The sequence below is a fragment of the Triticum aestivum genome, chromosome 2A, assembly GCF_018294505.1.
Source record: "Triticum aestivum cultivar Chinese Spring chromosome 2A, IWGSC CS RefSeq v2.1, whole genome shotgun sequence".
Classification (NCBI taxonomy): Eukaryota; Viridiplantae; Streptophyta; class Magnoliopsida; order Poales; family Poaceae; genus Triticum; species Triticum aestivum.
The window spans coordinates 667,188,641-667,203,141 of record NC_057797.1 but is presented as its reverse complement, the minus strand read 5'-3'; the positions used below and the strand labels follow the sequence as shown (position 1 = coordinate 667,203,141).

Genomic DNA, 14,501 nt, shown 5'->3' with positions numbered 1-14,501 from the left:
CAACATTGTTTGCCATTCCAATATGAACCCTTGTTCACAATATGAGATCATTTGAACAAACTAGACAATGAATGTGTTGGGGAACTTAGTAATTTCAAAAATTTCCTACGCACACCCAAGATCATGGTGATGCATAGCAACGAGAGGGGAGAGTGTTGTCTACGTACCCTCGTAGACCGACAGCGGAAGCGTTATGATAACGCGGTTGATGTAGTCGTACGTCTTCACGGCCTGACCAATCAAGCACCGAAACTACTGCACCTCCTAGTTCTTGCACACGTTCAGCTCGATGACGATCCCCGGACTCTGATCCAGCAAAGTGTCGGGGAAGAGTTCCGTCAGCATGATGGCGTGGAGACGATCTTGATGTTCTATCGTCGCAGGGCTTCGCCTAAGCACCACTACAATATTATCGAGGATTATGGTGGAGGGGGGCACCGCACACGGCTAAGAGAATGATCACGAAGATCAACTTGTGTGTCTAGAGGTGCCCCCTTGCCCCCGTATATAAAGGAGCAAGGGGGGAGGCCGGCCGGCCCTTGTGGGCGCGCCAAGGAGGAGGAGTCCTCCTCCTAGTAGGAGTAGGACTAGGACTCCCCTCTTTCCTACTCCTACTAGGAGGGGGAAAGGAAGGGGGAGAGGGAGAAGGAAAGGGGGGCGCCGCCCCCCTCTCCTAGTCCAATTCGGACCAGAGGGGGAGGGGGGTGCGGCCCACCCTAGCCGCCCCTCTCTCTCTCCACTAGGGCCCATAAGGCCCATTACTTCTCCCGGGGGTGTTCCCGTAACCCTCCGGCACTCCGGTTTTCTCCGAAATCACCCGAAACACTTCCGGTGTCCGAATGTAGCCGTCCAGTATATCAATCTTTATGTCTCGGCCATTTCGAGACTCCTTGTCATGTCCGTGATCACATCCGGGACTCCGAACAAACTTCGGTACACCAAAATATATAAACTCATAATGAAACTATCATTGTAACGTTAAGCGTGCGGACCCTACGGTTCCAGAGCAATGTAGACATGACCGAGACACGTCTCCGGTCAATAACCAATAGCGGAACCTGTATGCTCATATTGGCTCCTACATATTATACAAAGATCTTTATCGGTCAGACCGCATAACAACATACGTTGTTCCCTTTGTCATCGGTATGTTACTTGCCCGAGATTCAATCGTCGGTATCTCAATACCTAGTTCAATCTCATTACCGGCAAGTCTTTACTCATTTATGTAATACATCATCTCTCAACTAACTCATTAGTTGCAATGCTTGCAAGGCTTGTGTGATGTGCATTACTGAGAGGGCCCAGAGATACCTCTCCGACAATCGGAGTGACAAATCCTAATCTCGAAATATGCCAACCCAACATGTACCTTTGGAGACACCTGTAGAGCTCCTTTATAATCACCCAGTTACGTTGTGACGTTTGGTAGCACACAAAGTGTTCCTCCGGCAAACGGGAGTTGCATAATCTTATAGTCATAGGAACATGTATAAGTCATGAAGAAAGCAATAGCAACATACTAAACGATTGGGTGCTAAGCTAATGGAATGGGTCATGTCAATCACATCATTCTACTAATGATGTGATCCCATTAATCAAATGACAACACATGTCTATGGTTAGGAAACATAACCATCTTTGATTAACGAGCTAGTCAAGTAGAGGCATATTAGTGACGTTTAGTTTGTCTATGTATTCACACAAGTATTATGTTTCCGGATAATACAATTCTAGCATGAATAATAAACTTTTATCATGATATAAGGAAATAAATAATAACTTTATTATTGCCTCTAGGGCATATTTCCTTCAGTCTCCCACTTGCACTAGAGTCAATAATCTAGATTACACAGTAATGATTCTAACACCCATGGAGCTTTGGTGTTGATCATGTTTTGCTCGTGGAAGAGGCTTAGTCAACGGGTCTGCTACATTCAGATCCGTATGTATCTTGCAAATCTCTATGTCTCCCACCTGGACTAGATCCCGGATGGAATTGAAGCGTCTCTTGATGTGCTTGGTTCTCTTGTGAAATCTGGATTCCTTTGCTAAGGCAATTGTACCAGTATTGTCACAAAAGATTTTCATTGGACCCGATGCACTAGGTATGACACCTAGATCGGATATGAACTCCTTCATCTAGACTCCTTCATTTGCTGCTTCTTAAGCAGCTATGTACTCCGCTTCACTTGTAGATCCTGACACAACGCTTTGTTTAGAACTGCATCAACTGACAGCTCCACCGTTTAATGTAAACACGTATCCCGTTTGCGATTTAGAATCGTCCGGATCAGTGTCAAAGCTTGCATCAACGTAACCATTTACGATGAGCTCTTTGTCACCTCCATATACGAGAAACATATCCTTAGTCCTTTTCAGGTATTTCAGGATGTTCTTGACCACTGTCCAGTGATCCATTCCTGGATTACTTTGGTACCTCCCTGCTAGACTTATAGCAAGACACACATCAGGTCTGGTACACATCATTGCATACATGATAGAGCCTATGGCTGAAGCATAGGGAACATCTTTCATTTTCTCTCTATCTTCTGCAGTGGTCGGGCATTGAGTCTTACTCAACTTCACACCTTGTAACACAGGCAAGAATCCTTTCTTTGCCTGATCCATTTTGAACTTCTTCAAAACTTTGTCATGGTATGTGCTTTGTGAAAGTCTAATTAAGCGTTTTGATCTATCTCTATAGATCTTAATGCCCAATATGTAAGCAGCTTCACCGAGGTCTTTCATTGAAAAACTCTTATTCAAGTATCCCTTTATGCTATCCAGAAATTCTATATCATTCTCAATACCTAGTTCAATATCGTTACCGGCAAGTCTCTTTACTCGTTTCTGTAACACATCATCTCTCAACTAACTCATTAGTTGCAATGCTTGCAAGGCTTATGTGATGTGCATTACCGAAGGGGCCCAGAGATACCTCTCCGACAATCAGAGTGACAAATCCTAATCTCGAAATACGCCAACCCAACATGTACCTTTGGAGACACCTGTAGAGCTCCTTTATAATCACCCAGTTACGTTGTGACGTTTGGTAGCACACAAAGTGTTCCTCCGGCAAACAGGAATTGCATAATCTCATAGTCATAGGAACATGTATAAGTCATGAAGAAAGTAATAACAACATACTAAACGATCGGGTGCTAAGCTAATGGAATGGGTCATGCCAATCACATTATTCTCCTAATGATGTGATCCCGTTAATCAAATGACAACACATGTCTATGGTTAGGAAACATAACCATCTTTGATTAACGAGCTAGTCAAGTAGAGGCATACTAGTGACGTTTAGTTTGTCTATGTATTCACGCAAGTATTATGTTTCCGGATAATACAATTCTAGCATGAATAATAAACTTTTATCATGATATAAGGAAATAAATAATAACTTTATTATTGCCTCTAGGGCATATTTCCTTTAGAATGTGGCCATAAGATTGATCATATGACTTGAAAGCCATTGATCTCCACAGATGATAGCTCGTTTCTGAGAACACTTTTTTAAAATAATTACTGTATTACAAGTTTATTATTTTTCTTGGTAACTTGGTCACATATGATGACACAATGCGAAGGTTTTTCAAATTTTTTGATTTTTTTTGAATTTTTTATGCCTGTTTCAAAATGCGGTCAAAACGGCGGGAATGACCGTTCCAAGATAGTGGTTGAATCTTGGATTTTTTTGGTGTTTATCTGATTAAATAGATACTTTTGTACCTAGAAATGATTTTTGGAAAAAATAAATAGCAAACTATGAGGCAGCCGTAGTTCAAATTTGACCCACTTCCATCTAAAACAGCGGGAATTTGTCTTTTTCACCAGAGGTGGATAAAAACTTTTTACACCCAATAATTTGGTCAATTGTGCATTAAATATGACCTAGTATTTTAGAAAAATGATTTGGTCCAATTTTGCAATAATTATTTGATAGGTTCTTCACAAAAAAACCCTCATTTGGGGCACTCGAAAAATGGAAAATGACTTTTTCGTCCAATGAAAATGAAAATTTCCTTAGGAAACATTGTTTGTCATTTCAATATGCACCCTTGTGCACAATATGAGATCATTTGAACAAACTAGGCAATGAATATGGCCATAATATTGATCATCTAGCTTGAAAGCCATTGATCTCCACAGATGATAGCTCGTTTCTGAGAACACTTTTTTTTAAAAGAATTGTCGTATTACAATTTTATTATTTTTCCTAGTAACTTGGCCACATATGATGACACAATGTGAATGTTTTCCAATTTTTTGTTTTTTTTGAATTTTTTATGCCCGTTTCAAAATGCGGTCAAAACGGCGGGAATGACCTTTCCTAGTTAGTGGTTGAATCTTGGAATTTTTTTGGTGTTTCTCTGATTAAATAGATACTTTTGTACCTATAAATGATTTTTGTAAAAAATAAATAGCAAACTATGAGGCAACCGCAGTTCAAACTTGACCCGCTTCCAACTTAATCGGCGAAAATTTGTCTTTTTCACCAGAGGTGTATCAAAACTTTTTACACCCAATAATTTGGTCATTTGTGCATTAAATATGGCCTAGTATTTCAGAAAAATGATTTGGTCCAATTTTGCAACAAATATATTATAGGTCTTTCACATAAAAACTCAGTTTGGACACTCGAAAAATGATTAAAAATAGCTAGAAAGATCAGAAATGCATACAAATTGGTGCTCATCCATAAAATCTGGTCTAACTTGAGTGAAAATTTGTACAATGCCCTTTTTCAAAATATTTTTGATAGTTGCTTCACAAAATAGCTCTATTTTTAGTACTTGGAAATTATTTTAAATCACAGATTTTTGGACCAATCAGAACACTTCTCACGGATCACCCCACTCTATGTGATCTGAACCGTCCACACCAGGCGAATCCAACGTCTCTCACTCACCTCTCAGCAGGCCAACCCAAACCCTAACTCCACTCCTCTCCCCTCTCTCCCCCGATTCAGATCCCCTCGCAGCCGCCACTTACCTCCCGCCCCCGATTCAGAGCCCGCCGCCCACGCCCGCGCGCTACCACACTCCTCCGCACGTGCGCCACCACACTCCGCTGCCTGCGCCCATAGGATGCAAACCCCACGCCGCTGTTCCTCCGCCCGCTGACCCACCCCGTCCCTGATGCCTCACTCGCCGCGCTCGTCCCGCCCTAACTCCCCTCCCACTCCAGCCACCGCTGTCCCCTTCTCCCTCCCACCCACGCCCCGCACCCACGCCCCCAACCCCACCCCCTTCTCCTTCCCTCAGATCTCGGTCTGCCGCCGCCCCCAACCCCACCCCTACCGCCACCATCGACGACCCTCACTGTAGGCGAGGTCGAGGCCGAGGCCGACCCAAGATCGAGCCCATGCCCAGAGCCGCCCCCAAGATTCGCAGGCAACCCCACGCCAATCAAGACCCTCGATCTGGATCGAGCAGGCGCTCTCCACCGACGGGGCTTGGGCTGGCCGGCGTCCCACGTTGACGTCCTCCTCCCTCCCGCTCCCGGCAACGCGCTCGGTCTCCGTAGCCGGCCTCACCGCCATAGTCACAGGTACTTTTCCTCACCCTTCTCCCTTTCTTGGTCCTCTCCTCTTTGCTCTCTCTCCCCCGTTTGGCTTTGACTCACTAGATTCGCTACTGCTGGGAGGTGCATCGAGTGGGATCTGCGTGGAGATGGCGCGGGTGCTGGCGGGGCGCGGCACCCATGTTGTCATAGCCGCCCGGAACCTCACCGCCGCCGAGACCATGTGCCAGGCCGCAACTTCGCAGCCGACTTCACTGAGAGGGGCCTACCGCTCAACATCCTCCTGTACGTACTACTACTCCAATCATGCGCATCTGATAGTTCAGGTTCTGTCAGGGATTGCTAAGACCATTCAGGTTCAGTTTCAGCGAGATGGCTCTCTGAACCATGAGTACGTAGCACAACGCATGCCTTGCCGTCTGACAGTAGTTGTGCTGTGGCTCTACTACTGTACCATGTGTTCCTACTACTAGCTCTAGTCGTGGATGCTAGGTAGCTCCCTGTTTTATCTGTTTTTATGTAATCCTAGATAGAACCATACAACTGTGGATGACAAACACTGCAATTTAATCTAAAATTGTCATCATGATCCTAGCAAATACTCCTCAAATTACTGTAAATTGTTGCACAATTAGGGGCTAGTGTAGATGCAAAATAAGGTTGCACTTTTAGAGGATATAAGCCACTAATGTTGGATGCTTGGTAGTTGTCTTGTGTTGTGTGCATGTCGGTACTAGCAGTATGTCCGTCAGCAACAAGCATACGATTTGTGCCTATGCTCTACTGTATTGGCCTCATGGGTCATCGCTGATTGACCAGGACTATAGCTTATTCCTTCAGCGTACTATCGCTTTCTCAAGTCAACTCAAGCAATAATTCATGTGGCTCGCTCAATCGGGTGGGCGGCGTATTTATTTAGTATATTCTCTGAAATTGCAAGTTCTGAAGTGTATCATTTTTTTGTGCAGTCAGAGAGCTGAACGGGGCGAGGCTGGAGGCGTCAGTGAGGGCGTACGGCGGTGCCGGCCAGAGGAAGGTGTCCAACAAATGGTTAGGATGTTACCTCCGCCCGCGGGTTTGTGATTCCCCTCGGTACGGGGGCGGTTTCTCTCTTACCTCTGCCCGCGGGTTTGCGATTGGCTCCCTGTTTTATCTGTTTTTATGTAATCCTAGATAGAACCATACAACTGTGGATGACAAACACTGCAATTTAATCTAAAATTGTCATCATGATCCTAGCAAATACTCCTCAAATTACTGTAAATTGTTGCACGATTAGGGGCTAGTGTAGATGCAAAATAAGGTTGCACTTTTAGAGGATATAAGCCACTGATGTTGGATGCTTGGTAGTTGTCTTGTGTTGTGTGCATGTCGGTACTAGCAGTATGTCCGTTAGCAACAAGCATACGAGTTGTGCCTATGCTCTACTGTATTGGCCTCATGGGTCATCGCTGATTGACCAGGACTATAGCTTATTCCTGCAGCGTACTATCGCTTTCTCAAGTCAACTCAAGCAACAATTCATGTGGCTCGCTCAATCAGGTGGGCGGCGTATTTATTCAGTATATTCTCTGAAATTGCAAGTTCTGAAGTGTATCATTTTTGTGTGCAGTCAGAGAGCTGAACGGGGCGAGGCTGGAGGCGTCAGTGAGGGCGTATGGCGGCGCCGGCCAGAGGAAGGTGTCCAACAAATGGTTAGGATGTTACCCCCGCCCGCGGGTTTGTGATTCCCCTCGGTACGGGGGCGGTTTCTCTCTTACCTCCGCCCGCGGGTTTGCGATTGGCTCCCTGTTTTATCTGTTTTTATGTAATCCTAGATTGAACCATACAACTGTGGATGACAAACACTGCAATTTAATCTAAAATTGTCATCATGATCCTAGCAAATACTCCTCAAATTACTGTAAATTGTTGCACGATTAGGGGCTAGTGTAGATGCAAAATAAGGTTGCACTTTTAGAGGATATAAGCCACTGATGTTGGATGCTTGGTAGTTGTCTTGTGTTGTGTGCATGTCGGTACTAGCAGTATGTCCGTTAGCAACAAGCATACGATTTGTGCCTATGCTCTACTATATTAGCCTCATGGGTCATCACTGATTGACCAGGACTATAGCTTATTCCTTCAGCGTACTATTGCTTTCTCAAGTCAACTCAAGCAACAATTCATGTGGCTCGCTCAATCGGGTGGGCGGCGTATTTATTCAGTATATTCTCTGAAATTGCAAGTTCTGAAGTGTATCATTTTTTTGTGCAGTCAAAGAGCTGAACGGGGCGAGGCTGGAGGCGTCAGTGAGGGCGTACGGCGGCGCCGGCCAGAGGAAGGTGTCCAACAAATGGTTAGGATGTTACCTCCGCCCGCGGGTTTGTGATTCCCCTCGGTACGGGGGCGGTTTCTCTCTTACCTCCGCCCGCGGGTTTGCGATTGGCGTGCCTAGGCTGTTTAGGATGTTAGTTTAGTAGTAGATTTTGGCTTGGTGGTTCCTTAATTGCCATGTCCGGTGTAGATTGCGTGGTTAGCCTCTCTGTTCTGGTATTGGATTTAGATATTGTAGTCTGTTTTGATTTGAACCCATCTGTTGTGTTACGCGCCACGTGTATTGTGTCGTGGGTGTCACCTTCTGTCCAAGGTCAATTCGAATTTTCAGCCCAATCCGTTTGGGTTAAGTTGAATTAGCATTTATACTAGCCATCCATGTTTCCTGCTTTTATATGTACACAAACTCGAACCTAAGTTAGGCCTTTGCATTGTCATGGTGGTCTCTCTGTGTGATTCCGCATGGTAATACTGATGCATAAAACTTGGTTTGGTATGGAATTGGCAACCTGTTTAAGTTGTTAGTTTACTTGTGGATTTTGACATAGTGATCCCTTAATCCTTGTAGAGCATTTTTGTTTGTTCTGAACCTGACTGTTATGTCAGTTTTCATGTGACAACCTTGCTGTGCTAGTTTATTTTATTGCAAAGCTTGCCGTGCTAGGTGCATAGCATAAGGTGCCCTGCTTGGCTCGTGCTGAATCTAGTTAAGCAGAGGAATCCTTGCTAATTCTAGCAAGTTTTTTGCTTTCATATCCGAGTTAAAGAAAACTGGAATTGATCTTACAAGTGGCTCAAAACGTGAGACTGCCTGATTCCATTTCAAGGTTGTCACTAACCTGGTAGTTTTATTTGGTGATGCAGTTTGTAAGTTAAAATGATGCCCAGGGTTTAGGCCATGTGTGATTTCTCTTGACATAGATGCTCCTCCCATGCTATGTCTCTCTGTTGAATAGATAGGTTCAGTTTTCCTTTGTTCTATTTCTAGTTTAAGCATAAGCAGGTTCTAGTAAGTGTCTATGCATGTGGCTCACGAGTCGGAATATCTAATCTAATTAGGGACTGCAGACCTGCTGTGTCATGTGCAAACTTGCTTGCATTCAGTTCAGAAATTTCTGAATTCTTTGATGTTTGCTTTCACTCAATGATTGTGGTAGTCAAATTAGATGCCTCCTCTGCTGCAATTCACTCGTCTCCTTGTCATGGTTTGTCTTGAATTTTGGTAGTGTGACAAACACATTAGTAAATTCTAGTTTTTGGGTGCTAATTCTAGTTACTTTATATGGAGCAAAAGTTATCTTGCAGCCATCTAATGTGCAATTTTAATAATATTTCATATCCTGTTTTTTTAGTTGTATATGTCATTCGTGCATTAATTCCTTTTCTTATGTACCAGCTCCCTAATCATGTTTTTTGTTTTTTGGGTTGCTATCTTAGGAGAGTGTCCTATATGGGGAAGCAAAGCAGCGGCATGCTGCTCCTTTGGAAGGTCGGCTCCTGGACCATTTGTGCTCTGCTTGATACCATCTCTTTGTATTGTTGCTGCATTGATGCTGAGATGGACGCATTTTTCCTGGAATTTGGTTGTGACAGGCAAGACTTATTGTATGTGAGGCTTGTGAGCTCACTTTAGTGTTCTTTCCTGTAATACTGTAAGCGAGATGGATGCATTTTTTGGTGCCTGTAGTGTTCTTTCCTGTACTCATGTAATACTGTAAGTGAGATGCATGTATGAGAGAGAATTATTGAGTGTTTGCTGTTCAAATGTGTAAACTGGAAATCAGTGAATAAAAAGACCAAATGTTCCATTGGACCAAATAATATATGCGCTCTAAAAAGGCTATGTCCCAAATAATAGTGGACTGGAAAATTGTTTATTTCTGGAAAACATGAACAAAAAGGCTTAACGAAATGGTCTGCAAAAGGGCCATGGCCCAAAAAATTAAAAGGCTGAATTGTTGGGCTTGGCCCATGAAGCTGACAAAAAATTCATAGGAAAATATATATAAATGGGCTGAATTAATGGGCTTGGCCCATATAAACACCAAATTGCACCGGGCTGATTCTTATCCACGTCAGCTTGCCATGGTGGATCCTACGTGTCCTGGGGAGGCTGCTAGTGACCAAAAATTTGGTTAAAGAATCAATGACCTTTTACATATCACAAAGAAGGTCATGAATTTCAGTTTACGTCCGCCAGCTTTTGGCCTTCTGTTTTTTATCACAAAAAGGTCGCAAATGAAAAACTATGACCTTTCAGCGGCCAATAGTGAGGGTCAGAAGTTGACATATTTCTTATAGTGCATGATCTTTATGATAGAGAGTCTCTCATTTTGTCACTTTCATATACTAATGGGAATTTTTCATTTTAGAACTTGGCTTGTATATTCCAATGATGGGCTTCCTCAAATTGCCCTAGGTCTTCGTGAGCAAGCGAGTTGGATGCACACCCACTTAGTTTCTTTTGTTGAGCTTTCATATACTTATAGCTCTAGTGCATCCGTTGCATGGCAATCCCTACTCACTCACATTGATATCTATTGATGGGCATCTCCATAGCATGTTAATACGCCTAGTTGATGTGAGACTATCTTCCCCTCTTTTTGTCTTCTCCACAACCACCATTCTATTCCACATATAGTGCTATATCCAAGGCTCACGCTCATGTATTGCGTGAAGATTGAAAAAAGTTTTGAAAATGTCAAAAGTATGAAACAATTGCTTGGCTTGTCATCGGGGTTGTGCATGATTTAAATACTTCGTGTGATGAAGATAGAGCATAGCCAGACTATATGGTTTTATAGGGATAACTTTCTTTAGCCATGTTATTTTGAGAAACATAATTTCTTTGATTAGTATGCTTGAAGTATTATTATTTTTATGTCAATATGAACTTTTGTCTTGAATCTTTTGGATCTAAATGTTCATGCCACAATTAAGAAGAATTACATTGAAATTATGCCAAGTAGCACTCCGCATCAAAAATTCTTTTTTATCATTTACCTACTCGAGGACGAGCAGGAATTAAGCTTGGGGATGCGTGATACGTCTCCAACGTATCTATAATTTTTGATTGCTCCATGCTATATTATCTACTGTTTGGACTATATTGGGCTTTGTTTTCCACTTTTATATTACTTTTGGGACTAACCTATTAACTGGAGGCCCAGCCCAGAATTGCTGTTTTTTTGCCTATTTTAGTGTTTCGAAGAAACGGAATATCAAACGGAGTCCAAACGGAATAAAACCTTCGAGAACGTGATTTTCTCACCGAATATGATCCAGGAGACTTGGACCCCACGTCAAGAAAGAAGAGAGGCGGCCACGAGGGTGGAGGGCGCCCCCCTAGGGCGCACCCCCTGCCTCATGGGCCCCTCGAAGCTCCACCGACGTACTCCTTCCTCCTATATATACCTACGTACCCCCAAACTATTAGATACGGAGCCAAAAACCTAATTCCACCGCCACAACCTTCTGTACCCATGAGATCCCATCTTGGGGCCTGTTCCGGAGCTCCGCCGGAAGGGGAATCCACCACATAGGGCTTCTACATCATCACCATAACCCCTCCGATGAAGTGTGAGTAGTTTACCTCAGACCTTCGGGTCCATAGTTAGTAGCTAGATGGCTTCTTCTCTCTCTTTGGATCTCAATACAATGTTCTCCCCCTCTCTCGTGGAGATCTATTCGATGTAATCTTCTTTTTGCGGTGTGTTTGTTGAGACCGATGAATTGTGGGTTTATGATCAAGTTTATCTATGAACAATATTTGAATCTTCTCTGAATTCTTTTATGTATGATTGGTTATCTTTGCAAGTCTCTTCGAATTATCAGTTTGGTTTGGCCTACCAGATTGGTTTTTCTTGCAATGGGAGAAGTGCTTAGCTTTGGGTTCAATCTTGTGGTGTCCTTTCCCAGTGATAGTAGGGGCAGCAAGGCACGTATTGTATTGTTGCCATCGAGGATAACAAGATGAGGTTTTTATCATATTGCATGAATTTATCCCTCTACATCATGTCATCTCGCTTAAGGCGTTACTCTGTTTTCTTGAACTTAATACTCTAGATGCATGCTGGATAGCGGTCGATGAGTGGAGTAATAGTAGTAGATGCAGGCAGGAGTCGGTCTACTTGTCTCGGACATGATGCCTATATACATGATCATACCTAGATATTCTCATAACTATGCTCAATTCTGTCAATTGCTCAACAGTAATTTGTTCACCCACTGTAGAATACTTATGCTCTTGTGAGAAGCCACTAGTGAAATCTATGCCCCCCCGGGTCTATTCTCATCATATCAATCTTCAATCACTTTATTATTGCTTTGCTTTTTTACTTTGCTTTTATTTTACCTTGCATCTTTATATCAAAAATGCCAAAAATACTATCTATCATCTCTATCAGATCTCACTCTCGTAAGTGACCGTGAAGGGATTGACAACCCCTAATCGCGTTGGTTGCGTTGAGCTATTTGTTTTGTGAAGGTACGAGGGACTTGCGTGTAGCCTCCTACTAGATTGATACCTTGGTTCTCAAAACCTGAGGGAAATACTTACTCTACTCTGCTGCATCACCCTTTCCTCTTCAAGGAAATTCAACGCAGTGCTCAAGAGGTAGCATGCGTACAATATATGAACGAATAGCAGAGTTTGCTTGCAAATATTGTTAACTTTTGTCTTTTAACTTATTTTCAACACTGGAGCTCTCATGTTATATCCCTCATCAAAAAGTAGTACAAAAACACAAAGATAAAGAAAACAAAATGATGCTTCATGTAACAATATAATGAATAGCTATATTGAATCTCACAGAAAAATTGCTTCAGTGATATATATATGTTTAGAAAAACACAAGGATTAGTTGTAGCCCATTTAGGAGGAAGACACATATTACTTGTATAGAAACATTAGATATGAAATTTGACTATTACTCCCTCCGTTCCAAAAATAGATGACCCAACTTTGTACTAAGTTTGTACTAAAGTTAGTACAAAGTTGGGTCATCTATTTTGGAACGGAGGGAATAGTTCATAACAAGTGTGAATGACTATAAGTTCATAACATATCAAAAAAATTATTTGGAAAATGCTCAGGAAAAATGGCAAAATGCTGCTAGCGTTAGTCTTAATACATATCTGTGTGTACTTGGTAGTAGCCTTTCAAGCACGAGGATTATGACTTGACCAGAGATTCAGGGTAGAAGCACAAATTGCAGAGATGGTTTATGACATATGATTATGTTTAACAACTTAAGGATGGTGATTATATCTCTATTTCTATACTGTCGCGCAGGTGAGTGTCTCTCTTGCCACCCGCTTTCTGTTATTCATATGTTTCTTTTCTACTCCCTCAGTTCCCAAATATAAGTCTTTCAAGAGATTCCAACACTGACTACATATGGAGTAAAATGAGTGAATCCACACTCTAAAATATGTCTACATACATCTGTATGTTGTAATCCATTTGAAATGTCTAAAAAGACTTATATTTAGGAATGGAGGGAGTATATCTAGAACTGCTCTTTCATTTGGGTTTGTCAAGGTTTGACATGCTTCTGGTGGTTAATCTCTGTAGGCTTTCTTTGACCTGGAGAATGGCAACCAAGAGCTCAAGAGTGATAAGGACATCTATATCAACACCTCAATGTGCCGATGGCATGCAGTAGACGCGTGAGCTCCTCATCTAGGTTGACCACCACTGCGGTTCACGTGGCGTCGACGCCAAGAGGGAGTAGAAGGTGAGGTCGAATCCGGCCGGTCTTCCTCTTTCAATCCTCCGTACCTGCCCTTGGATTTCAGATATATAAAGAGCCGAATATGTTCAGTGATGTTGGACATTATTGTCAATATTTCTAAGATATAATCAAATGCTCTTGTAGGTGGGCATAATGGAATGGAAAGTATAGAGATGATATTTGAAGGTTCATCAATGTACTGTTTGCTAAATCCTGATTCCCATCATTACCGTTCTCCCAAATCTCCATCATTTTCGTATATTATTAAGAAAGATCATTATATTGCTTTGTTCATACCCATTTTGTCATGGCTACATATTAAGGACCGTCTGTTTTATATTTTCATTGATATAAGACAAGTTACACATATAAAACACAGAATGATAAAAGACCAGAACAGCCAAAAAAATACAAAGATTAACATGGAAGAATATAGAATTTTCAAGTATGCATGAGGCTTCTCTGCCTGTTCAAATTTACTTACACAATTTTCCATGTACTGCTATTGCTTCCACTGTGCCTGCCGTTTTAGCCATCAGTTGTGGATTTTCCATGTCCAGGAGCCGATGCAGCTCCTAATATTTTTGTGTACTACAAGTAGTTGGGGGCTGCTAAATCTCAGAGAAGGCTCTATCTAGCATGAGGGAGGGCTTAATTTTACAATCCAATCAATTATTATGTAAACTTTGTTTTTATTTTCTTTTGTTCCGATTGTCATGGAAAATGATGATTCATTTAATGTTGTCATCTTATTTTATTTTACAGTCTTGCTGCTCTGCTTTATGAGTGAATGCTCTCCTGCCGCAGTTCTTTTCGGTCTTCTCTTTTGTTAACAGCTAGCACTCAGTTGGACTGCATATACACATTAGCAAATGCAGCATCCACCGCTGCTGCTCGCCGTCCATTCATGGCGTCGGC

At 42.4% G+C, this 14,501-nt stretch overlaps 1 protein-coding gene across 14 annotated transcripts; it reads left to right on the top strand.

The window, feature by feature from the left end:
• Window positions 1–5,001: 5,001 nt before the first annotated feature.
• On the top strand, window positions 5,002–9,666 carry LOC123190084 (uncharacterized). Of its 14 annotated transcripts, none has more exons than XR_006496148.1 (7): window positions 5,002–5,817; window positions 6,501–6,624; window positions 7,004–7,074; window positions 7,145–7,226; window positions 7,661–7,718; window positions 7,789–7,895; window positions 9,286–9,416. XR_006496148.1 is itself a non-coding variant. In XM_044602650.1 (7 exons), the coding sequence occupies exons 2-7, from the start codon at window positions 5,682–5,684 to the stop codon at window positions 9,459–9,461; spliced, it is 738 nt and encodes a 245-aa protein (XP_044458585.1). In that variant the 5' UTR covers window positions 5,009–5,559; window positions 5,656–5,681; the 3' UTR covers window positions 9,462–9,666. The 14 variants fall into 14 exon arrangements, 11 of the variants coding, with proteins under 11 accessions (XP_044458593.1, XP_044458585.1, XP_044458586.1 ...); XR_006496149.1 differs by having other exon boundaries at window positions 7,789–7,912; window positions 9,286–9,310; XR_006496147.1 differs by having other exon boundaries at window positions 5,004–5,817; window positions 7,789–7,870.
• The last annotated feature ends 4,835 nt before the right edge of the window (window positions 9,667–14,501 follow it).